General features: G+C 37.1%; 1 protein-coding gene across 5 annotated transcripts in view; it reads left to right on the top strand.

Moving 5' to 3' along the window:
* COL4A5 (collagen type IV alpha 5 chain) overlaps positions 1 to 27521 on the top strand; it is a 240450-nt gene that overhangs the window by 118926 nt on the left and 94003 nt on the right. For all 5 annotated transcript variants that reach the window (XM_043459101.1, XM_043459098.1, XM_043459100.1 and 2 more), the window contains exons 3-8: positions 8748 to 8837; positions 16419 to 16463; positions 22634 to 22678; positions 22766 to 22828; positions 25540 to 25593; positions 25916 to 25942. In XM_043459101.1, coding sequence (XP_043315036.1) covers positions 8748 to 8837; positions 16419 to 16463; positions 22634 to 22678; positions 22766 to 22828; positions 25540 to 25593; positions 25916 to 25942 — 324 coding nt within the window. The remainder of the gene's footprint in view (positions 1 to 8747; positions 8838 to 16418; positions 16464 to 22633; positions 22679 to 22765; positions 22829 to 25539; positions 25594 to 25915; positions 25943 to 27521) is intronic.

The raw sequence follows: 27521 nt of genomic DNA, 5'->3' as shown, positions 1-27521 counted from the left end.
TGCAAGTAATGCATGGTAGGTTTAATATTTGAAAATCAAAAATTATAATTCACCATGTTAAAAAACTAAATAAAAATTTTAAACATAAATAAGCCCACCATATAATTATCTCAATAGATACAAATAAAGCATTTACCAAAATTCATCATCAATTTCTGATAAAAATCTCAGCAAACTAGAAATAGAATGGATTTCCTTAATCTTAAGGAGCATCTACCAAACCCCTATAGCCAAAATTATATTCAGTGGAGAAAGACTACATCCCTTTCTTCTAAGATCAGGAACATGTCTGTTCTCGCTATTTCTATTCAACATTGCCAGTGCAGTAAGACTAGAAAAGGAAAAGCATCCATACTAGAATGGAAGAACAAAACTCTCTTTTTTTGTAGATGAACAATACTAAAATGCTCATAAACTTTGTGAGTGTAGAAAGATCAAAATAAACAAACCTGATAAGATCAATAAAGATCATTTATATGTATATATAGTAACAATGAAAATTTGGAAATAGGAGTTGTAAAATGCCTTTTGCAAGAGCACCAGAAATTTGAAATGCATGGGAGCAAGTCAGACAAAAATATGTAAGTCCAGTGCACTGAAAACTACAAAAATATTGTTGAGAGAAATAAAAGAATACCTGAATTAACATAGATATATATCATGTTTAGGGATTAAAGTGCTCAACATTACTAAGATGCCAATTCTCTCCAAATTTATATACAGATTAATAGACCTTCTTACTTTTCTTGTAGAAATTAAGCTGATTCTAAAATTCAAGTGGGGCTTCCCTGGTGGCTCAGATGGTAAAGAATCTGCCTGCAATGTGGGAGACCTGGGTTAGATTCCTGGATGGGGAAGATCCCCTGAAGGAGGGCATGGCAACCCATTCCATTATTCTTGCTTGGGGAATCCCATGGACAGAGGAGCCTGGCGGGCTATTCCATAAAGTTACAAAGAGTTGGACTTGGCTGAAGCTATTTAGTACGCACAAAATTCAGGTGTTGGGACTTCCTTGTGGTAGAGTGGTTTACTCAGGTTTGATCCCTGGTCAGGGAACTAAGTTCCCACATGGCTTTTTTTGGTGCAGAGCATGGGCTCTAAGGTGCACGGGCTTCCCAGGCTCTAAAGCACAGACTCAATAGTTGTGAGGCATGAGCTTAGTTGCTCCACAACATGTGGGATCTTTCTGGATCAGGGATCGAACCCATGTCTCCTGCATTGGCCGGTGGATTCTTTACTACTAAGCCACCAGGGAAGCCCAAGAATGTATTCTTTTCTGAAGATACTAAGAGAATGAAAAGACAGTCCACAGTCTAGGGAAAAATATTAATGAATTACCTATCTGATAAGAATCTTAAAACCAGAATATATAAAGAAATCTCAAAACTAAATAATAAACATCCCCAAGTAAAATTAAATTAAAAACAAGTTGGCAAAAGATTTGAAGACACTTCCCAAAAGAAGGTATATAGATGGTGGCAAGTAAACACATGAAGAGTTACTCAACATTATTAATTAGGGAAATGTATAATAAAACTATGAAGAGATACTACTATAAGCCTATAGAAATGTGTAAATACTAGAACATAACCATACCAAATACAAAGGTGTGGAGCAACTGAAATTATCACAGATTGCTGGTAGAGATATAGAATGATATAAATACTTTGGAAAATAGTTTGGCAGTTTCTTAAACAGGTTAACATAAACCTGTCATATGACCCCCTCTCTTCCTAGGCATTTATTTACCCATGAGAAATGAAAGCATGTGTCTATGCCATCCTTGTACATGATGTCATGGTAGCTCTATTTCTAATAGCCGGAAACAGGAATCAACTCAACTGCCTTTTAACATGTGATTGAATCTTAGCAAATTGTAGTTTAGCTGATCCTTGAACAACATGGATTTTAACTTCATGGGTCTACTTATATTCAGATTTATTTCAATAAATACATACTACAGTAGTATACAGTCTGCAGTTGATTAGAATCCATAGTTACAGAACTGATGATTTGGACCACCAGCTGTAAAATTATACTTAGATTTTTAACCACACAGGGGTTGACACTCCTGACCCTCCTGTTGTTCAAGGGTGATATATGTATATACATACAATGGAATACTACTCTACTATGCAGCAGTAGAACAGAATGAACTATTGACACACTTCTAAATCACAAAGTAATTATTCTGAGTGAAAAGTTAGACAAAATGTATATTCTGTATTATTCCATTAATAAAAAACTTTGAAAAATGCAGATTAATCCCAGGTGATGGAAAGCAAATCAGTTATTTCCTGGGGTTATAAGTAGAGGCAGGAGGAAGACATAAAGGGGGACAAGGAAATTTTTTTATTATTTATAATATTTCCTTTAATATTGTTATTTTTAAAAAATTTTATTTTTTTGGTGCAGTTTTAGGTTCACAGAAAAATTGAAAGAGATACAGATTTCCCGTATGTGCCCTGCCCCCACACATGCATAGCTTCCCCAGCTATACCATAGTGGTACATTTGTTACAGTTGATGATGAACCTACATTGATATGTCATTATCACCCAAAATTTATATTTTATCTTAGCGTTCACTCTTGGTGTTATACCTTCTTTGTGTTTGGAAAAATGTATAATAACAGGCATCCATATTAAATTATCATACAGAGTATTTTCACTGACCTAAAAAAAACTCTGCTCCCTCTATTGCTCTCCCCAACCTGTACCCACTGGCAACCACCGATATTTTTACTGTTGGTATAATTTTACCTTTTCCAGAAGGTCATATAGATAGAATTACATGGTATGCAGCCTTTTCAGATTAGCTCCTTTCAATTAGTGTTATGCATTTAAATTTCCTTCATGTCTTTTCATGGTGTGATAGCTTGTTTCTTTCTGGACTGATATTAATAATATTCCTTTGGATGCACCACATTTTATCTGTTCACCTACCAAAAGACATCTTGGTTGCTTCCAGGTTTGGCAATTATGAGTTAAACTGCTATAAACATTCACATGCAGGTTTTTGTATGGACATAAATTTTAAACACCTGTGGGTAAATACCAAGGAACACGATTGCTAGATCATATGATAAAAGTATGTTTAGTTTTGTAAGAAACTGCCAAAGTGTCTTCCAAAGTGGCTGCACCATTTTGCATTCCACCAGTAATGAATGAGGGTTCCTGTTGCTTCACACCCTTGTCAGCATTTGGTATTGTCAATACCCTGGATTTTGGCCATTTTAATGGGTGTGTAGAGGTATCTCATTGTTATTTTTTAATTTCCATTTCCCTGATGACATATGATGTGGAGCATTTTTTTATATGCTTATTTGCCATCTATATATCTTTTTCAGTGAGGTATCAGTTAAAGTTTTTGTGAGTGAGTCTCTGTCTCTTGGTTGTGTCTCTTTGCGACCCCGTGGACTGTAACCCTCCAGGCTCCTCTGACCATGGAATTCTCCAGGCAAGAATATTGGAGTGGGTAACCATTCCCTTTTCCAGGGGATCTTCCTGACCCAGGGATCGATCCCAGGTGTCCTGTACTGTAGGCTGATTCTTTACAGTCTGAGCCACCGGGGGAGCCCCATAGAGTCTTTGGCCCATTTTTAAATCAGGTTGTTTTCTTATTGTTCAGTTTTTAAGAGTTCTTTGTCTACTTTGGATAACAGTCCTTTATCAGATGTATCTTTTGAAAATATTTTTTCCCAGTCTGTGATTTGTCTTCTCATTCTCTTGACATTGTTTCTTGCAGAGCAGAAGTTTTTCATTGAAGTTTTTCTTGAAGTCCAGCTTATCAATTATTTCTTTTGTGGATTGTGCCCTTGTTGTGACATCTAAAATGTCACCACCATATCCAAGGTCGTCTAGGTTTTCTCCCATGTTATTTTCTAGGAGTTTTATATTTTGCATTTAAGTCTCTGATCCATTTTGAATTAATTTTTGTGAAGGTGTAAGGTCTGTGTCTAGATTTTTTTTTTTTTTTGGCAGGGAATGTCCAGTTTTTCCAGCACCATTTGTTGAAAAGACAAGGAAATTTTTATGAGTGATAGATATGTTCATTATTTTGGTTGTCACATATATGACAAAAATTTTCAAATTGTGTACTTTAAGTGAAATTTATTGTATATTAATTTTACTTCAATAAAACTGCTTTTTAAAAATAAGTTTAACACAGAAGCATGTACATTTTGCCAAAGGAATGAGTTCAAGTACATACTGCTAAAAACAAAATTCACCAGACTGCTGATGAGAATAAGAAATCAATCAATTGACATCCCGAAATTCATGTCATAGTCAAATATTATCTAAACAAAGTGGGCCCCTCTACCAGTTGCATCCGCATTTACTGAGAGCTTGTTGGAAATGCAGATTCTTAGGCTCCATAGCAGACCTACTAAATCTAACTCTGGGGGCAGAACCAGGTAACCTTGTTTCAACAAGCTGTTCAAGTGGTTCTGATGCAAGCTAAAATTTGAGATCTTCTGACCTAGATTATTTCCATTTTGACCGTTCCTAAAGATCCATATTCTTGTTCTAATCACTTCAAATATTTCTTTGTGCTATATAATTACAAACACAATAGAAATTACACAAAAGAAGACACGGTTGCCCATAATTTATATAATTGTAAAACCATTATAATTGCATTACCTAATTAAGTCATTGTTTCCGTTTGTCTTTTAAGGGTATTGCTTTGCCCATAGGTTTATATAATTTTTACTTTTTACAATAGTATAATCCCCAAATAATTTTAATTATAATTGTCACTGTGACAGTTTGTCCTAATTTTAATTTTTCCTATCCTCAGAAATCCAGTATTTTTCCTGTTAATTGTGTATCTGTTTTGATAAATTGTTTTTTTATTTTTATTTAGTTTTACATTTTGGCTGTGCTGGGTCTTCATTTTTGCACTCAGACTTTCTCTAATTTCAGTGAGTGAGAGCTACTCTCTAGTTGCAGTACAGGACCTTCTCATTGTGGTGGCTTCACTTGTTGTAGACTATGGGCTCTAAGGTTTGTGGGCTTCAGTAGTTGCAGCACACAGGCTTAGCTGCTCCATGGCTTGTGGAATCCTCCTTCACCAGGGATCAATCTGGTGTCCCATGCATTGCAAGATGGATTCTTAACCACTGTACCACCAGGGAAGCCCCAAGAAACTATTCTTAGAATTTATTTTTTATTTCCATGATCACATAACTTTCTTATTGTGATTATAAAGTGGCCTTCCTGTTAAATTTTTATGTGTACCTCTTACTCACAAAATAGGTTCTACTTCAAAATTAAAAGACACTTACTCCTTGGGACAAAAGTTATGACCAACCTAGATAGCATATTAAAAAGCAGAGACATTACTTTGCCAACAAAGTTCCGTCTAGTCAAGGCTATGCTTTTTCCAGTGGTCATGTGAGAGTTGGACTGTGAAGAAAGCTGAGCACCGAACAATTGTTACTTTTGAACTGTGGTGTTAGAGAAGACTCTTGAGAGTCCCTTGGACTTCAAGGAGATCCAACCAGTCCATCCTGAAGGAGATCAGTCCTGGGTGTTCATTGGAAGGACCGATGCTGAAGCTGAAACTCCAATACTTTGGCCACCTGATGTGAAGAGTTGACTCATTGGAAAAGACCCTGATGCTGGGAGGGATTGAGGGCAGAAGGAGAAGGGGACGACAGAGGATGAGATGGCTGGGTGGTGTCACCAACTTGATGGACATGAGTATGAGTAATCTCCAGGAGTTGGTGATGTACAGGGAGGCCTGGCGTGCTGCAATTCATGGGGTCGCAAGAGTCAGACAAGACTGAGCGACTGAACTGAACTGAATATTGTCATTGGGAGGATTAAATAAGATGAAACATGGAAAGAATTAAGAATGAACTCTGGCACATAGAAAGCGTTCAGTACACATTTGCTATTGTTATTGTTGAGTGTTAGGTGCCTGTGTGGATATATAAGAGGAGATGTTTAAGACATTGGGCCCTGTGAGCCCAGCTTTTAGGAAAAAATATGTTGATATTTGAGATATCCCAGAGAAAGGGTCAAAAGAGGACATTCAATGTAATACCAATATTTAAGGGACAGGCAGAGAGAGAAGACTATTATTCCACAAAGAAAAATGAGAAGAATTTTTTTTTATCCAAATGTGGGCAGGCAGCACAAACCAGTTTTTTTTAAGTTTGACCTTCAGAAATAGGTATACCACATCATTTTCTATGTTAGTGAGTGTAACTAGCAAATTACAGTAAAATCTAGGTAGTTATAAGGATTAAATAATTGCCTGACAACCAGTAGAAAGGGTAGGCATGCAACAAATGTCAGTTTTCCCTACTTCCTGTATTAGGAATTAGGTTAGAGGACCCTCTTGCACTCTCTCCTCATGGAAGCCTTCTATAGTTTCTACTGCAGGAAACTTTCTACCTTTTGAAGACTGGGGGTTGCTATTGCAATTTTTCTGCTACTTTCCTCCAGTAGCTGCCCTTCTGTCTTTCTTGGGATGATACTGCTCTGTCAACTAGATAGGACTACAACATTGTTTGACTATTATGTGAGGAAATTTCAGGATAGGAATCTGGTATAGGTATATGGTTTTTATTAATACAAGTGTAGTTAAGCTTTTTAGCACTCTCTACTTTCAGTTTCTAGTTTAGTCCTCTATTATCTATAGCCCAGGTAGCAATTTGGCTTCTGAAACTATATAGCTCTCTTCAAGCATTAGCCTCAAGTTTTGGCAGAGATATGCTCTAAATACCAGTGGAAATCCTAAAACATAGCTGTGTTTTCCACTTATGGAAATCTGCTCCAACTAGATCATTTTATTTCATCCCAGCTTCCTTTCTGACTGGCACTTTTGATTAGATTTCTATTACCAGCTCTGCTATAAATGGGCTATGTAGTGAATTGAGGCAATCCAGGTCTAAAATTTTTTAATCTTCTATTTCTCTTTTCTTGTTCTGTTTCCTTCAAAATAATGGAATTGAGATTCTGTGTGTGTGTGTGTGTGTGTGTGTGTGTTGCTCAGTCGTGTCTGACTCTTTGTGACTCCATGGACTTTAGCCCACCAGGCTCTTCTCTCCATGAACTTCTCCAGGCAAGAATACTGGAGTGGGTTGCCATTTCCTTCTCCAGGGCATCTTCCCAACCCAGGGATCGAACCTGGGTCTCCCACATTGCAGATGATTCTTTACCATCTAAGCCACCAGGGAAGCCCTTTGGATGCTAAATTATCACAATCCTATGAGTAATTAAAACAACAAAGAGATACATTTATTGAAAATGGAAAATACAGTAACATGTCAATAATGATAATTATTGTCAATGCTACAGGAATGTGGAGACCTACCATTAATTGGGTAACATTTGCTTCATTGGTTTTGAAGTAATAAGTGAAAATTGACCAGAAGTAGCCTTTTCAAAGTTCTTATATTTATTATAGTATGACTTAACATAACAAGAAATTATTCAGTACAAGATTATCTAAGCTATCCAGGCTAAACTTAGTACTTAACACACACACACACACACACACACACACACACACACACACACACACACACACACACACACACACACACACACACACACACACACACACACACACACACACCCCCACCCACTGGGATTGTGAATGAAAGTCTGTTGCTCCTTAATCTCCAGGGGTATATGCCTCTTATGGGCCATTAGTTAGTTGCCTTGTAGATATACATGCTTCGTCTTTCTCACATGCTGCCTAGGCTGTCATTGTGGATAGAATCTGGGGAGAGGGGTTCCCAGAACAAGGTCCAGAGCCTTTGGCCAGAGACTCAACCTTCAAGCCTTAGAAAAGTAGAGGAACTGCGTGCAGCCGAGCAGTTGAAAGCTCATGCCTTGGAACTATGAGCCCTTGGGGTTCTTAAATGTAATAGTGGTGAATTTGCTTTCTGTGATTGGATCCCCTGGAGATGTTGGGGTTTTTACTCTTTGCATAATTGACTGTATGCAAGTTAACTAACTCTAATATGTCTAATGGTATGTTAGTACACATGGTGGCTCTGTAGCCCCCACCTATCTGGTTGTAGAGATTTGTACATCAGGCAACCTTTGTTGATAGATGCTGACAAGATGTGGTGGATCCTCACTAGTAGGTAGGCAGCCCTCCTGTGCTGGTGTTGATAAGTGCTGTGGTCAGAACTGGGACTTGAGTCATAGTTAGTGGTGGTTTTTTCTTTTTCCTTTTTACCAGAACAAACATGGACTCCTTTTTTAATTTAATTTTACAATCAGAAAAAATATATAAAGATCTTGATATTATCAAGCCCTTTTCTAGCTAACTTATCCCTAACCAGCTAATTAATTTCCATTATGAATAATCCTACAACTCTATGCTCTCCTACAAACCTGAAATCTTCTCTGATGTTCTTTTAACCTTCTTCATCTGTGTACCATACTTATTTCATTGTAACCCCTTCAGACCTAGTTTCCTGAATTTATTGCCATCTTCTCTGTTAAATTCTTCATGTCAGTATGTTTCAGCTTTATTTCATCTCTGATAAGCCTTTAAATTTTATGAGAAAGCAAGAGATTACATTACCAAATATGATATAAATTTAGAGTGGTTTGTGTTTTTCTACTCATACAGTTTTCTTCATGTTAGTAGATACTCTGAATTTAGCATAAATAAATTAATCTTCTCTAGATAGTCATTTGATGTTTTTGAATCTCATCCATGCTTCTGCTTGAAAATTGACGAGTGACCTTATCTTTCTTTCTTGTCCAATTGCAGGGGGAGAGAGGATTTCCAGGTTTGGAAGGCCATCCAGGTTTGCCTGGATTTCCAGGTCCAGAAGGGCCCCCAGGGCCTCGGGGACAAAAGGTATGTGCCAAGTTGCCAGTCAGTAATACCAAAGAAATGAAGCCATCTTAATATGGGATAAGTGTCAGATGAATTAAAAAGTTACTGAATTACAGCCAAAAACTAATATTTAAATAAAACAGTAGAATGGCCAAGAATTTATACTTCATTGTTGGTTTCTGTAAAAGGCTAAATGTTACTGCTGTATTCAAATGCTTTTGGAAGATACTGTTAATGGTGTGTGGTTATTGGGATCCTGAACAAAAATTAAGTCCTGTCAGGAGCTCAGCTGAGCTGGAGAGAGCTGAACTGCCAGGTGTCAGAGTACTGGTTAAGACAACAAGCTAAAATGAAAGTAACAGTCAAGCTTTTAGTCACTTACTGTGACAGTGTGTATAAGCAAAACATAAACCAGAGAAAGTGTGGATTTCCCCGCTGTTCCATTTTTCCTCGTGTAAAAGTGCCAGTGAGGGTCAAATGCTTCAGCATGGGGAATTGTTTCATTGCTGCAGAAACTTGGAGGGAAAAAACTGCTGTTTTTTAGTATACCAGAGGGCTGGATGGATGAAGGGAGAGAGGGAAGAGCTAGGAGTGGAAAAGTACAGAGAACAGAAAAAAATGTCCTCAAGGTCCCCATCCTGCACTCAATAAAGAGGTCTTCACCAAGGCTCCATATAAAGAGGTCTTTCAATGCAGATGTGCATAAGAGCATGATCAGCCAGGAGGACTGATACCCTAACTACAACTCCCTTCAGAGACTGACATGCATTGGCTGTGCACTAATTCTGGTGTGGGATGGGCCGCTTTCCTATATGAGGCTTTCTGGCATGGGATGGGCAGCTTTTCTATGTGAGGCTTACCATGAAGTCTTTGTAACTGCCTGTGGCTGGGTCTGAAAAATCACACATAGGTCTTTAGCCAGGAGCCAGAATCCTCAATTTCATCTCTTGATTTTTTAAGACCCATGAGAAACATAGGTCACTCCAACATGGACCTGGATGGGTCGGACTTTGAGGAGTTATGTCACAATATAATTAGTATGAGGCTACAGTGGATCATGGTGTTGATCAAAATTACTCCAAGCAGGATGATCAGACCTGCCTGGAGGAGTGAGTGTAACCATCAGCTCAAACCACTGGGCTTCCCTGGTGGCTCATACAGTTACCAAGCCAGGAATAGATGGCCCATAGCCCATCTGATCACACTTAGAGAGCCAGAAGATTTAAGTCTGGTGATAGACTGCTCTACCTTGCCAGTTTTAGTGATGTAGGTACATCATGAAGTTCTGGCAATAGCAAGACCATTCCTTGGTTGGCCAGCAGGAAGTTGAAGACTAGGCTGTTAATCCAGTACTACTCAGGCCAGGTTGTTGAGGCTGGTCTGTTGTGCTTCCAAAGCTGAAGTGGTATCATTAATGACTTTAGTAGAGGTCAAGGACAAGTTGGGGCTTCCCTGGTAACTCAGCTGGTAAAGAATCCACCTGCAATGCAAGAGACCCCAGTTCAATTCCTGGGTCAGGAAGATCCCATGGAGAAAGGATAGGCTACCCACTCCAGTATTCTTGGGCTTCCCTGGTAGCTCAGCTGGTAAAGAATCCACTAGCATTGTGGGAGACCTGGGTTTGATCCCTGGATTGGGAAGATCCCCTGGAGAAGGGAACAGTTACCCACTCCAGTATGCTGCCAAGAATTCCATGGACTGTATAGTCCATGGGGTCGCAAAGAGTCAGACACAACTGAGCAACTTTCACTTCACTTTCAAGGACAAGTTGCACACAACTTTTTCTAATGAATGGTCCTGACAGTGGGAAAAGCTGCCAGGAACATAAACATGAGCAGACTATTCTCCTGAGTAACCATAATCTACCTTGAGTTCCACTCTTACTCTATTTTACTGTGATGTGCTCATTGGGAGAGGCTGTTTGAATATTTAGAAGTCTCTTGTCAATGCCCCCATTATGTACATTGGTCAGAAAGTCAAAGGCCTGACTTTTACAAAAGAAATATCCCAAGGTGGGGTGCACATGGTGATGGGAGGGTAAAAGTTATTGATAATCATGGGACTCAAACAGCCAGAAGTCCCTCCTGGCGAGTAGAGTCCTTGAGTGGAATTGCAAAATTTGTATAAGGTAGGGGAATGTATGGGGGAGAAGGCCAGCACTATTGATGTCAAAATAGCTCCAATGGCAAATCCCATATCCGTTTTCCCAGATGCCTCAGTTAATCCCAGCTTAAGAACAAGTTGACATCTGAAGAGGTGTTTTATTTCTGTAGCATCAGAGTCCAACTGTGGCAACGCATCAGTGTAACAATGTTGGGATATCTGAGGTACTAAGAATTTCCATGTTTAGAGAAATACCCATTTGTTGTATTCAGGGACACAGCAGACATTTATCTGCAGGGCTGGGTGATGGGTGACATGTCTACCAGTTTGTCAAATTGAGTGGTGACTATCTGAGACAATTGTATCAATGAATCTGGTGAGGAGGAAGTCACGCAGGCTTTTCTATGAGAGAGGAAGAAGAAAGGGTAGGTACATACACCCTCCCTCTCCTGTACCCATGCTCAAAGATCCGAAGATGCTGCCATCCTGTCAGTTGGTGATACTTTTCCCCATTGACTTCTGTGTGGGCAGTCTCTCCTATGCCATGAGCAAGGATAACATCTTATGTGCATGTTAAGATATGGAATGGGAAGAAATAATAGTGAATTTTAAAATTGGGAGAAGTTTTGGAGTTTTTTAATGGCTCTTTTGGCTCATTCTCCTTTACTATCTGTATTAGTTGGACTGATGAACTGATAGATGAAAGGGCTAGTTCTGTTCATTTTCCTGGAAAAGAAAACTGGTTTAAAAACCCTTTTTTTCCCCTAATTTTATTTCATGGAATAGTGGTACATCATGCCATTAGAGCATGAAGGGAATCAAATGGATACTTACCAAGTGGTCTTCTTAGTAAAGGGGGAAAATTAACTTAAATACATAATACTTTTTAACACTTACTATACCATAGCATAGATTATGGGAATAGGTTTGCACATAATCTCTGAGGAGGTGGTAGTTCACCAAGGAATTTTGTTAGATTCAAGAACAGACATGACTTGTATAAATTTCCTGAATAGAGAACTTTTACACTGAGGAAAAAGCAAAACTCCAAATGACTGCATAAAATTTAAGTAGGTGGGACATACAACAGAATTTCCTAGTCTAATGAGGTATGAAACATCAGAATGTTTCTTGTACACCCAAGCGCAGCACAGAAATAGCAGAAAGATCTGAGTCAAGTGGGTATAATTGAGCCCTAGGTGCTTAGTTGCTCAGTCATGTCCAACTCTTTGCAACCCTATGGATTGTAGCTCTCCATGCTCCTCTGTCCATGGGATTCTCCAGGCAAGAATACTGGAGTGAGATGTCATTTCCTGCTCCAGGGGAATCTTCCTGACCCAAGGATTGAATCAGGGTCTCCTGCATTGCAGGTGGATTCTTTACCGTTGGAGCCACCAAGGAAGCCCAGTAAGCGAAAGTCTCTCAGTCATGTCCGACTCTTTGCAACCCCTTGAACTATACAGTCCATGGAATTCTCCAGGCCAGAGTGGGTAGCCATCCCCTTCTCCAAGGGATCTTCCCAACCCAGGGATCAAATCCAGGTCTCCCACATTGCAGGCTGAGCTGAGCCACCAGGGAAGCCCAGAATTGGGCACTAACTCAGCAGTAATCCATGCACACTGTTGGCAAAGGACATCTCGATGAATTCCAGCTTGGACTAGACTGTCTCACCCCCTTAACACCTTGAAACTACTTATGCTCTCCATAACTTAGGCGCAGCCTTGTGAAAATGAGGTGGGAAGTCCAGTCAATTGAGGTTAAATTTCAGCAATGTTAGTGAAATAGATCCTTAGTAATTAAGTTGAACCATAAAAAAATAAAGTTACATTTGTTGTATCTGAGTTTACCTGGTATTAGGTGCTGAGTTTCTTGCACACCATGCTCACTGAGTGGTTTCAGTTTTAATAAAATTTATGTCAAATTTTTAAAAACTAACTGCATTAGGTTTTTTTAAAATAATTTACAATTAATTGGGACTATTGTACAGCGTATGATAATTTTTAAAGGTGTAGTTGTGTGCAGTTTAAATTAAGAAAGCAATTCAATCTTTTGCTGTGATTCCGTTTCTGTATCCATAAAATGAGAAGGTTTCACTGCTTTCTAAGCTCTGGGTTTTTTTAATTGGAAGCACGTTGTGCTTCAGTCTCCACTATGACTTCATACTTCCCAATAATAGCTGAATTTATACTTTTTATGTGATTGGATGTTTGGACACGTGTATATATTAACGTACATGCCAAGTCAAAAATTTTGTACGATTATTCTTTAATCTGTATACATTTGTATATGAAAGTAAAAGTATAGAAAACAAATATATATATATAAATAACATATATAGGAGTGCATATATAAAAATTTCCAAAGTATTTCTTTATTCTTAAAAATAATTGATTTTCCATAATCTATTCATTTTGTTCAAAATAAATTAACATAAAATGTATACAGTGAAAAATACCTCCTTTCCACTGTGTCCATTAGCCACCGAGGTCTATACATTCGTAATGAGTACTCATGTTATTTTCTTGTGAAAATTGAGCATCTTTTCATTTCTGTGAACTGTGTGTTTATATAATTTGCCCACTTTTCTACTGGATTGTTGGCGTTTTCATATTTTAGTGAGCTATTTATATTTCAGGGAGATTGCCCTTTATCTGTGTATGTGTATATTTATGTCCCTCTGTGTTTATCAAAGGTCTGTTATGGCTTTTGGTTTTGAATAGGAAATGCCTTCCCCACTGTAAGATTGTAAAATAATTCTCCCATGTTTTATTCCAGTATATTAATAGTTTCACTTTTTTCATGTAAATATTATATCAATTTCTAATTCACCCTGGTATGGTTTGTGATATAAATTCTACTTTTATTTTCTAGATGTCCTCACAAGTGTGCCCCAATATAATTTTCTGCACTGATTTGTAATGCATTTTCATTATATACCAAATTCACATGATTATATGGACCTGTTTCTGGACTTCTCATACTCTTCCAATGGTCTGCTTATTCAGATATCAGAACGAAACTATTTTAATTATTGACCTGTTGTATTTTATCTGACACTGCTAGTGTCTCCTCATTTGTCTTTTATTCTTTAGAATTTTTCTCAGTGTTATTGCTTACTTATTTTTCCACGTAAACATTAGTCACTTTGTCTTACAAATCTTATACATCTTATTCAGTTTGATGCTAAATATTTTATCTTTTTCTGCTATTATAAATTGCATATTTTCTTCCATCATGTTTTCTAACAGGTAGTTGTTGGTATATAAGAAAACTATTGATTTCTTCATATTATTTTTATATACAGCTACCTTACTGAATTATTTTATTGATTATAGTAATTTTTCATTTAATTAATTTGGATTTCCCATGCATACAAACATATTATTTACAAATAATTCATTTTGCCTCATTTTTCCCAATTTTTGTACCTCTGATTTCTTTTATTTAGACATGTTGTTTAGTATGGCCAATATAGTATTAAGGCATCCTTGTCTTATTTCTGCCTTCAGTGGGAATACATAAAATGATTCATTGAGCAATCAATCTTCTAGTTTTAAAATAGATTTAGATTTACTTTAAGTTCCTTAGAGATGCATCTGTTGTGAAAAGAGTAGATTATTAAGCTTGTTTGCAAGCAGAGTATGGCAGGCAGATTAATATCCACCTCATAATTGTGCTTTGTCACTCAGTCGTGTCCAACTCTTTGCAACCCCATGGACTGTAGCCCACCAGGCCCCTCTGTCCATTGGGATTCTTCAGGCAAGAATAATGAAGTGGGTTGCCATGCCCTCCTCCAGGGGATATTTCCAACCCAGGGATCGAATCCCGATCTCCCACATTGCAGGTGGATTCTTTACCATCTGAGCCACCAGGAAGCCAAAGATGTCCGTAACTAATCCCCAGAACCTGTGAATATGTTAGGTTATAAAAGTAAGTGAAATTAAGATTACAGGTGGAATTAAACCTGCTAGGCAACTGGTTTTAAACTAGGGTAATTATTCTGGTTACTCTGAGTAGACCCAGTATAATCACAAGGGTCCTTTAAATGTGGAAGAGGGAGGCAGAAGAATCAGTGTCAGAGTGATGCAATGTTAGAAAAACTCATTCATCTGTCACTGAATGTGAAGATTGAAGAGAGCCATGAGCAGAGGGATGCTGGTAGCTCTCGAAGCTGGAGAAAGAAAATAAATGAAATCTCAACCCTCCAGAAAGTAACACAGCTCTCCCACTGAGACTTCCAGAACTGTATGTAAGATCGTATTTTTTTTAGCCCACCAAGTTTGTGGTAATTTGTAAGAGCAGTATAAGAAACTAATACATCAGGTAACCTTTTCCCCAAATAAAATTTTTCATGAAACCCCAAATAAAACAGATAAAAACAGAGCTTTACTGATTGAAGAGGGGCTGTGACATGGGCATAAAGGAACCTCTAAGGGAATCTCTAGGATTGTAAGTAGAGTAGTTTGGAAGCTTGTATAAAGCAAGATATCCCAAGTTAGTAAAACTATCTAAAGCCTCAGATGGTGGCCTACTAACTGTACGTTCCACTGAAAATCCTGCCTATTGGAGCAGGATTAGGTTTTCTTTATTCCCTCCCCCCCCCCTTTTTTTAACTACTTAGGAAAACTTAGTGAGGCAAGACTTTAAATTCTCAGCAATGCAGTTGTAACTAGAAATGGGTAAATAGATTAACAATCCTGTGGGCAGCCTCTTTTGCATGGAGTCTGCAGCAGAAGCTTGAAAGGAAAGTCTGTGGCTCTTTCTTGTTCCTTCTTAGCTCTGACAGTAGGAAGTGCCTGTATAAAACGTAGCAAAGCTTTAAAACAGCAAACTCATGAACAGCTCATATTTAGGTTCAGAGGTGATGCTGTTTGTTAGCAGCATGGTGAGCAGATTGACACGATATAGAAACTGTTCAGATTTTCAGCTCTAATTTTGTTAATGCATAAATGATTTGGGGCTTCCCCAGTGGCCCAGTGGTAAAGATTCCACCTGCAATGCAGGAGATGCAGGAGACATGCATTCGATCCCTGGGTCGGGGAGATCCCCTGGAAGAAGAAATGACAACCCACTCCAGGATTCTTGCCTGGATAATCCATGGACCAGGATAATCCCTGGTGGGCTATGGTCTGTGGAGTCCCAAAGAGTCAGACATGACTGAGCGACTGATCACGCACACACGCACAAATGACTTGAGGGATACCTGTACCACTATTTAATCTTCATTTTCTTGACATGATTCAGAACTAACTTTACAGGTATAAGGTTTCTTCTGCATGTCAACAGTTTTCTTCTTAGTAAATAAAGGCCTTTCTTTTTAGCTTTTGACTTATCTTAGTGCTTTTAGTCTCAATAATAAATACTTCTTCCTTGAGTATATAAATTTATCACTAACTTTCACAAAGGTTCACAAAAACTTGTCTCAGTTTACAATACAAAGTTAGTTATTTGAGGGCTCTTTTTGAAGGAAACATAACTAAATTATGTTGTATTTTTCAGGGTGATGATGGACTTCCAGGACCACCAGGACCAAAAGGGATCAGAGTAAGTGATATTTGCTGTATCAAATATTTTGTTGGTCAAACGGAGAAGCTACTGAAGTGTTATAAGGCAACTGGAAAAAGACTCATATAGAAATGCAGGAAGAAAAGTGAAGTCTTTTAATTTTTTTATTTTTGTTTTTTTTTGCTCTTGCTTTAAAACTAATGATTTATTTTTTTTTCATTTATTTTTATTAGTTGGAGGCTAATTATTTTACAACATTGTAGTGGTTTTTGCCATACATTGACATGAATCAGCCATGGATTTACATGTGTTCCCCATCCTGATCCCCCCTCCCACCTCCCTCCCCATCCCATCCCTCTGGGTCTTCCCAGTGCACCAGCTGAGCACTTGTCTGCATGCATCCAGCCTGGCTGGCGATCTGTTTCTAATCAACAACTTGATAAATATCATTTTCAATGCTCTCTCTCAGTCATCACGCCTGCACCTTTCCCACAGAGTCCAAAAGTCTGTCCTATACATCTGTCTCTTTTCTGTCCGCAATATAGTACAGTTCCATCTTTTAATTCCATATATATTGTGTTAGTATACCTGAATAGTCTTTATTCTTTCTGCTTACTTCACTTGTATAAATGCTCCTTTCATCCATTCATTAGCAACTGATTCAAATGTTATCTTTAATGGCTGAGTAATATTCCATTGTGTATATGTACCATAGCTTTCTTATCCATTCATCTGCTGATGGACATCTAGGTTGTTTCCATGTTCTGGCTATTATAAACAGTGCTGCGATGAACATGGGGGTGCACGTGTCTCTTTCAGATCTAGTTTCCTTGGTGTGTATGCCCAGGAGTAGGATTGCTGGGTCATGTGGCAGTGCTATTTCCAGTTTTTTAAGGAATCAAAGTGAAGTCTTTTAAAGTTTCAGAGTTCATATGTCTATAATTAGCCTTTCTTTAGTATTTTGATAGTTGTCTTTATATAGTCAGATGTCTATTTAAACTAATATAAGAAGACTTTAAAGTAGCTTATGGTTGAGAAATGTGAAAGTGTTGAATTTCAGTAATTTTTCAAATTCTTAAAAATATACTTCACACAAGTGGTTTAAAGCAGAACTACCCAACCAGGATGATCATCTCAGAGTTCAGAGAACTGATCACCTCAGGTCATGTACCCTCCCTGGGAACCAGGTAAAATAGTATAATTTTATTTGTGTGTCTTGAAGAGAACAAGTTTGGGAAGCTCTAGTTGAAGCCATTATGTTAAAAAATAACTGTTTTTGAAAAAGGAGGTTGGTTCCATAAAGTTTTACTGCCTATACCACCATGTAACTACATTATAGCAAAATATTTTAAAAAAAGAATAACTATTTTTGGAAGAAAACAGTATTTTATCAGTTCTGAGATGTAGGATTTTTCAAGTTTTAATGTTCTGGAATTCAAGATGTGTTTAAAAATTTAAGTGCACATTTAGTGTAATTTTTCTGAAAAGCTTTTAAGTAGACATATACTTTTCAGTGTGTTTTAGATTTGGAGGAAACTATAGTTTATAAATAGTACTGGCTTTTGGAAAATCATATTTAACTTTTCTGAGCCTCAGTTTCTTCACTTGTTAAATTAGAAAGTCAAACAAGACAATCTCCACGGTCTCTTTTAGCTCTGAAATTCTGTGTTCATAGATTGACAAGGTCCCTGAATTTGAATATAGAATATATGGGTGGTGGCTTAGCATATTTACGTGTATTACAAAGAAAAACATTCTGATCCTCTGATCTCCAGAAATTTAGTAGATGTATACATTTTACCTAAATATTTAAAATATTCCGTTTGCTATATACGTCTTAACAACACATAGCTTGCCTTATGTGGTACTTTTGACTGGTGTAGGTAGAGCAGTGGAAAAGCAGGGAAGAAACTCAAAACCCTTAACATTTTTTTAGCAGACATGCTTCTGTGTTTTTCTGTCATAACTGAATATCAATATACTATTAAAGCTGTTCATAATAACATAACATATATCTTAATAGCTATAGCTACCATTAACTATGTCCTAAGTACTGCTGAGACTAAAAAATTCTGTCCACTCTATCACTTCCCACTTTAAAGTGTCTGAGAGTGCTTAGAACTCGGTGGCCTGATAGTTCCTGCGTCCTCAGGTCTCAGCTCACAGGCAGCTGTTGGCATGCAGATTTTAAAAGACTTATTATGGAAAATTTAAAGCATACACAAATTTACAGAGAATATATTAATATTACAATGACACCCCCCATGAAGTCATTACTTGGCTTTAAAAACTATCAACATTTTGACAACTTTGTTTCATCTATACCTCACCACTCTTGCCTGTAATATTTTAAAGTAAATCCCTCGCATCATCATTCCACCAATGAATATTATGTTTCTTGAACTGATAACCACATTATGCCATTATTACACCTCAAAAACTTAGCAAAAACTTTTCAATATCCTTTAAAATTCAGTCCATATTCAGGTTTTCTCAGTTGTCCCAAAGATTTCTTTTTGCAATTGGTTTGTTCAAACCAGGATCCAGGCAGGTTCCACATATTGCATTTGCTTGATGTATTTCTTAAGCCTCTTTTATTATGCCATTGAAGAAACTGGATCATGGTGTTGTACTGTGTTCCACAATCTGGATCTGCCTAACTGTTTCCTCATGATGTCATTTAAATTATTTCTCTGTCCCCCATGTTTCCTGCAACTTTGAGGTTGCCTTAGCAGAGGCACTAGAGAACTTTCTAGGAATAAAGAAAAATATGTACATTTAAGATGTGTACATTTTACTGTATATAAACTATACTGATAAAGAAAGAAAATTGAACAATACTTTATAGGTAGTGCTGTATACTTACTGTTGAATTACATCTCATGGCACAAACGTCTGTCTATCCCACTTTTTTGATGCGAGATTTGGTCAGTGGTCTCAGATGTATGAGCCTGATTCTGCCACCAAAATTTCCCCATCAACTTTCACATAGTGGTTTAGCATCCATCCATGATCATTGGTTAGATCCAAGTTTTTGTTTTTTGTTTTCTGTTTTTTTTTCATTTGGATTTGCAAAATGATAAGTTTTAAAAGTCTATCAATCCTTCATTGAATAGCTTGAATTCTAATTTATTAACTTGAATTCTAATTTATCAGCTGAATTCTAGTGGGGTAATGAGTTTGTATACTGGCAATTTTGAGTGATGATCAAGGAAGGTTTTTTTAATTTATCATTAGAAACACATGGAATTTCTGTGTTTCAATCACTTGTACTCATTATTCTTTTTGAAGCTCAAATTATTTCATCTTTGTGGGAGCCTCTTCAAGTTGGCCCCTGTGATTTGTCCTATTGACAAAACCCTATTGATCTTTGATAATTTCTTTGCTTTCTGACATAAGACCCTTCAGGCTCAACTTATGCATGTCCTCTCTAGATCTGGAATTGACCACGTCTCTGATTACAGACTCTTTCAGTGATTTAGATTCCACAGTCTGAATATAAGGAGTGTTCATTGCTACTAGTTTTCTCACTGTTTTGATATATTTTAAGGGGACAAAGTTAAGAAATATGTATTTTTTTAAAGAGAAAAAATATCATGAGTTCATATTATTACTTCCAATTGAACTTTAAAATAAAATGTTTTTTATACTTGTTCTCTCCCCCTGCCACCTTTCTCTCTCTAACATGAAAATCTTCATTTACCAATGATATTAATATAATTAATTCCTTTGTCCTACAGTATAGCTATAATGACTTCAAAATAACAATATACAAATAAACAAAATAAACATTTCAATTTTAAAAGTAATAGTAGAAATCTTAACTGCCACTAATTATTTCTTTGCTGTTTTTTATCCCCTTTGAATTGACTCATTTCAGTCAAAAGTAGTTTTCTTCTATGTATGGTCACTGTCCACAGTTCAATGTACTTTAGGTTCATTGGTTCCAGTTTGCTTTCAATTCTTGATGATTTCCTTTTTACCTTTTTTTTTTAAATTTTTTCATTATTTAAAACAAGTGCATTGTTCTATAAGACTAGGTATAGTCAGAGATGCTTCCCATCCTTCTTTACCATCTCCCCATTCTCTTTCCTCTTTCCCCCAGAGGTAATTATTTTTCATTTTCTGTTTATCTTTCACTGTTTAGTATCACTACCTTTGTTATAAAAAGGTAGTATATTATATACACTACTTAAACTTTGTTTCTTTTACTTAACATTCTATCCTGGAGATCAGTATGTATTTCAGGGTACAGAGATCTTCCACATTCTTTTTTAAAGCTGCATAGTTTTTTATTATGCAGATATACCTTAGTTTGTTTATTCATGTCCCTATTTGTTCTCTGGAGAAGGAAATGGCAGCCGACTCCAGTATTCTTGCCTGGACAATTCCATGAACAGAGGAGCCTGGTGGGCTACAGTCCATGGGGTCACAAAGAGTTGGACATGACTGAGCACACATGCAGGCCTTGTTTCTAACCTTCAGCTATAACTCTGGTTATATGTCCATTTCTAAACTTCAGCTATAATAATTCAGTCAGTAACCTTGGATTTCATATTTTATAATTTCTTATGTGCCTTTGGGATAGATTTCTTAAAATGAGTTGCCTCAAAGAGTAAATAAATACATGTGTAATTTTGTTAGATATTTCCAAATTTCTCTCCATGGTGTTTAAATCTCATTAGTAGTTGTCTGAGAGTACCTTTTATTCATAGCCTTACCTACAGAGGATTTTGTCAAACTTGTATTTTTTTGCCAATCCTGACAGGGATATTTGATTAAGATTTTGGGGGTGATCACATTGATGTTCTCGGAGGCAGATATATCAGTATTTGCCACTTCTTCATATCCTGCTGTATTCAGGATTCATCACAAACCTGGGAGAATCACTTTGTTTTTTAGAACAGACATTTCATCCACTAATTTGCCTGCTCTTACATCACCACAAACTGGAAAATTCTTAAAGAAATGGGAATACCATACCATCTGACTTGCCTCTTTAGAAATCTATATGCAGGTCAGGAAGCAACAGAACTAGACATGGAACAGCAGACTGGTTCCAAATCGGGAAAGGAGTACATCAAGGCTGTATATTGTCACCCTGCTTATTTAACTTCTATGCAGAGTACATCATGAGAAATGCTGGGCTGGATGAAGCACAAGCTAGAATCAAGACTGCCAGGAGAAATATCAATAACCTCAGATATGCAGATGACACCACCCTTATGGCAGAAAGCGAAGAAGAACTAAAGAGCCTCTTGATGAAAGTGAAAGAAGAGAGTGAAAAAGTCGGCTTGAAGCTCAACATGCAGAAAACTAAGATCATGGCATCTGGTCCCATCACTTCATGGCAGATAGATGGGGAAACAGTGGAAACAGTGACAGACTTTATTTTGGGGGGCTGAAAAATCACTGCAGATGGTGACTGCAACCATGAAATTAAAAGGTGCTTACTCCTTGGAAGGAAAGTTATGACCAACCTAGATAGCATATTAAAAAGCAGAGACATTACTTTGCCAACAAAGGTCCGTCTAGACAAGGCTATGGTTTTTCCGGTGGTCACGTATGCATGTGAGAGTTGAACTGTAAAGAAAGCTGAGCGCCGAAGAATTGATGCTTTTGAACTGTGGTGTTGGAGAAGACTCTTGAGAGTCCCCTGGACTGCAAGGAGATCCAATCAGTCTATCCTATAGGAAATCAGTCCTGAATATTCATTGGAAGGACTGATGCTGAAGCTGAAACTCCAATACTTTGGCCACCTGATGTGAAGAATTGACTCATTGGAAAAGACCCTGATGCTGGGGAAGATTGAAGGCAGGAGGAGAAGGGGATGACAGAGGATGAGATGGCTGGATGGCATCACCGACTCAATGGACATGAGTTTGAGTAAACTCCAGGAGTTTGTGATGGACAGGGAGGCCTGGCGTGCTGCAATCCACGGGGTCACAAAGAGTCGGACATGACTGAGCGACTGAACTGAACTGAACTAAGGACAATTAAAACAACTCACCCAAATAGGAGTATCTTCTATAGGTTTCTATAAAAGAGATTTTAAACATGTATAGTTTTTTCTATGGTGTTTAAAAAAGAATGAGTGGTAATAATCAATGAGACACATTTTGTCCATTGCTGTTAAATGTAGTTTTCATAATTCCCTTAGGTTGAATATTATTTTATTCTCATTGATTGTTATTTATTTCTTTTTATAGGGTCCTCCTGGACTTCCTGGATTTCCAGGGACACCAGGTCTTCCTGTAAGTAGAATCTGGCTTCTTATTTTTAAAATCTCTTAAAACAGTAATCTAAGAAATATTATACATGTGTTATATCCCCTTTCAAAGGGAATGCCAGGCCATGATGGGGCCCCAGGACCTCAAGGTATCCCTGGATGCAATGGAACCAAGGTGAGATTTATTTGACTTAATCTTAGGCAATATGCTAGATAATAATGAACTTAAACATTTCAAGGAATCAATATCGAGAATGTCAAAGAAGAGATATAGTAGCTTCATGTCTAGGACAGACATGGGGTATGTTCTGAGTTAACATTTTCAATATACTGAAACATCAGTAATTCTTTAAGCCTGTATAATTAGTTGGGATATTGCATTGAGTTGAAGATTACCTACCAAATCCCTTTTGTGTTTTAGTGTTAAGTAGAATGAGAGTTTTTGCCATACATTGACATGAATCAGCCATGGGTGTACATCTGTTCCCCGTCCTAAACCCCCCTCCCACCTCCCTCCCCATCCCCTCCCTCAAGGTCATCCCAGTGCACCGGCCCTGAGCACCCTGTCTCATGCATCAAACCTGGACTGGCGATCTATTTCACATATGATAGTATACATGTTTCAATGAATGAAATGAAAGTTAAAAAGGAATTAGGATATATATGTTTATACATATAAACACACATATACATGTGTGTGTCTGTATATATATACACACACACATTATTATCAGTTAAGAGTAATACTTGTGAATGTCATTCATTAGCTTTGATTTTTTTTAAACTAGGTACACTTAAAATTTTCAAATCTTTCATATTCTTAAATTTTTTTATCTTGCCTAATAAGTTCCTGAAGAAGAATCCTAAAAATCTATATGTAAGACACCACATCAGTTTTTACTATGAACTATTAGTATGAAACCTGAAACTTCTCCATCATAGAAAATAATGAATTTAACAAGTGAGAAAATAAAGTGTCATATGCTACAAACATTGTTTCCTGGCCCTCATTTCTTTAGTCAAGACTAAATCCAAGTATTTGGATTAAGTATAAAGTGAGAGCAAGAAAAAAAGAGAAGAAAATTTGCTCTTTAAAAGCTTACAAGTATTTGTTTCCATTTCTTATTCCCTCACTTTTCTCCTTTTCCTATAGGTTAATGAAATATTATTTTCTGTGTATCCTTTTGACATTTCAATATTGCACATAATACTCTGTGAAACTATTCTGAAATACCATAGATCTTTCTAATTAATGACTTTTGTCATATTTTATATTAGGGCATAATATTTAAAATAACTTGAACAAACTATTTTGCATTATGCAGGCCATCACATTTTATGATAATCATTGTAGTGTATACTTGTAGGCAATAAAGTTATTGTTACCTCCAATACTTCTCCAAGTCATTGTCATCCTTGCCACTAATAATAATAATATTCTGATTTTGGATTTGTGAGGCTTACTTGTGTTTTTCGTTTTTGCTTGGGGCAACCTTACAGTGATAGGACCAACATGGAGTTAGTTTGCATGGCATATTGCATGTTAAAGCAGGCTACATTCGTGTGCCTATTCTGGTAATTTGATTGTTTTTTGCTAGCATGTCTTGAGCAACAAACAGACCACTAGCCAAAGTTTTAATTAAGACCAGATATATCTACAATGAGTATAGTATGCTATGTGATTAAAGGGATCTTTTTCTTTTCTTGTTAAGGCAACACCTTAGCAGATCTCATGATTCGTTTGCATTTGAGTCCCCTCCAATTATGTAAGCAACAAAATTTTTTAAAAACATTATCTGCACCTGAAGATTAAATGGAATCTTATATTTCTAACTCTGTAACTGGGCTTCCCTTGTGGCTCAGCTGGTAAAGAGTCCGCCTGCAATGCAGGAAACCTGGATTTGATCCCTGGGTTGGGAAGATCCCTTAGAGAAGGGAAAGGCTACCCAATCCAGAATACTGGCCTGAAAAAAGCATTATGTGTACCTGCAGATTAAATGGATTCTTATATTTCTAACTATGTAACTAATTGAATGAACCCTAGAGATGGAGTCAAAATATATGGATTCTTCTGCTCTCTGTTTTCTAAACTTGATGTACAGGCCACTTCCTTTCTGTCTGGGCTTATTTTTTCCATGTGTAAAAAGTGGTGGAGAAAGGGATATTGGACAATAAGTCAAAGGCACGTAGCTGTATCATTTACTCTTTTAAGCCTCTGACAAGGATGTTTCTAGAAGTACTACAGCACATGGGTATTTGAAAGGAGGTTGCATTGGGGTTCTTCTACAGCCATTTTAGCTTTTGTTTTCTAAACCAAATGTCCGTATTAGTACTTTACAATAGGGAGTGAGAAAAATTGGGTGCCTAGAGAACATAATGACCTGCAATTGCTAAAACTATTGCTATGATTGTACTCTTGGTGATGTTAATGGCATTCTTTCTTACCATCTTTTCCTCTTTACAAAAATAATTTGAAATAGTTTACAATAAAAGAAAAAAGCAATGGGGGCAGTTAAAATATGAATCTATATAATACATGGGCAGGAAATTGGAGCAGATCATTAACTATTAAATGTGATGATAGACAGGAATCTGTGGTATGATTCTCTCAAAATGGATTTGTCAGAAGAAAATGACTAAAGTAGAAGATTTTTTTCCTTTATTTCTGATCGGGATTCATGAGTGGAGATAAAAGTATCTTAGAAGGTTGATTTGATATGGATAGTTGTTATCAAGGTAATTGAAAAGTGAAGGCTAACGAATTTTTGACAATCTGGCATGTTTCAAAATGACTTTTGCAGAAATTTTTTCAGTAAGTTATTGTTTGTTGGTATAATGATGCTTTGTTTTTTGTTCCTCCATGCTTTTTATTTTAACTCCTTCTAGGGAGAACGTGGATTTCCAGGCAGTCCCGGTTTTCCCGGTTTACAGGGTCCTCCAGTAAGTTATAAAATTTGGAATTATAATGAACACAGGAATTAACATAAGCAGAAGTGTACAAAGTGAGCTCAGTGCATTTTTATGGAACAAAATAGTACTTTTCAAAGTAATAAAGTAAAATGATTTTTTAAAAAAAGAAGTTAGTAGTGCATAGAGCTTTCTGCTGGGTAAAAGCAAAGACTCTGTAGTGCATATTTAATATAAATGTCATCTCTAAGTATCTTAAGATACCTTTTCCTCAGAATGGTCTTATAGCAACCTCTTCAATTTTGCTTGCTCCCTCCCCTCTCATTCATATAATTCCTTTTCTTTTTAATAATAGGGACCTCCTGGGATCCCAGGTATGAAGGTAAGTATCTCATATGGGAAAGGTAAGCATTTTAAATAAAGTATTTGGAAAGCCAGCATCTTCAGTCCGATGTCTCTGACTTCTGTCTTAAAATGGATGCTTCTAGAAGTTGCACAGGTGCACATTTATGAGCTCTCCTTAAGTATTCTCCTTTGTTCTTGTGGCTTTAGGTACCTTTTATGGGCTGGTATGCTTGCAAATGTGTATATCAGCCTCACAGTTCTTTTTGATACCTTCCTCGTTACATTTTGATTCAGTTGACCACCTGCTCCCTCTGGAAATATTCTTTCCCTCTGGCTTCTGTGAGGGAATATTCTGGAAATATTCTCTCCCTTTTCCTAATCTTTCTTCTGCATCTCCAGTCATTCTTCAGTCTTCTATGCAAGCTCATGTTATTCTATCTAGCAAGCATCAAGACATAGTCCTGACCCCTTCTTCCCTTCTATGCCTAGCAATATCATTAATGCTCATGGTATTGATTGCTGTCTAGTTATGGAACACCTACATTTCTATCTCTAAAACAGAATTTTCTTCTGAGTTACATGCATGCATTAAACTGCTTCTCTGACATCTCCTGACTTATCTCCCAGACATTCAAAATTAACGTCCTCAGAGTTAACCCAGACCCCCAAGTAAACCTTTTCCTCCTTCTGTTTTCCTCATCTCTAAAATTTGTATCACTGTATACCATGTACACTTTTACATGTACCAAAGCCTGAGAGTTAGTATTTGCATTTTCTACTCCTTCTCACATCTCCTCATTGCATTCTATCTCTAAATACTGTTAATACCTGTAAGTATATGTATTAAAATTCATCTACTTTTTCTTCATTTCCACTGCCAGCACACTAACCATAATGCTTCATCTGGATTAGTGTAGTAGCCTCTTAACTAGTTTCTTTTTTGTACCCCTCACCTCCCAGCATGATTTACTCTATACAAAGCAGCCAAGAATGATCTTTTTAAAATATAAATCAGTAATTTAATTTCTCTCCTTATAAACCTTCAAGGGTTTCCCACTGCATCCAAGATAAAGTCCACATTTTTTTCTATGGCCTGTAAGATCTGCGTATTCTGGTCCTTGCCCCACATTTCCAGCCTTATCCCTAAGCCGCTTTTCCGTGGGCTCACTGATCGCACCAGTCCGCATTAAGTTACTTGAATGTGCCAGAGTCATCCCTTTCTGGGTCCTTTGTTCAGGCTGCTTACATTGCCTGATGCTCTTCCCCCATCTTCTCCTGGCTGATTCATGATCCTTTAGATCTCAGCCTGAATATCGCCTTCATAGATTGCCCTTCTTCACTGCCCAAACAAGTTTTCTCCACTATTTCTTTTTTAAATTGAAATATATTTGGCATATAACATTGTGTAAATTTAAGGTGTACATGTTAATTTGGTAAGTTTATATATTGTAATATGATCTCCATTATAATGATAGTTAGCCCCTCTAGGACATCACATGATTATCATTTCTGTGATTGTTCTCCACCATTTCTTTATCATGTACCATGTAGTTTTCCTTTATAGTCCTAAACAGAAAATTTTATCATATTTGCTTACATGTTATGATATGAATTTC

Source organism: Cervus canadensis, chromosome X (assembly GCF_019320065.1).
Source record: "Cervus canadensis isolate Bull #8, Minnesota chromosome X, ASM1932006v1, whole genome shotgun sequence".
NCBI classification, from domain to species: Eukaryota; Metazoa; Chordata; class Mammalia; order Artiodactyla; family Cervidae; genus Cervus; species Cervus canadensis.
Note: the sequence above shows the minus strand (reverse complement) of the source record. Positions and strands in the feature narration are given on the sequence as shown.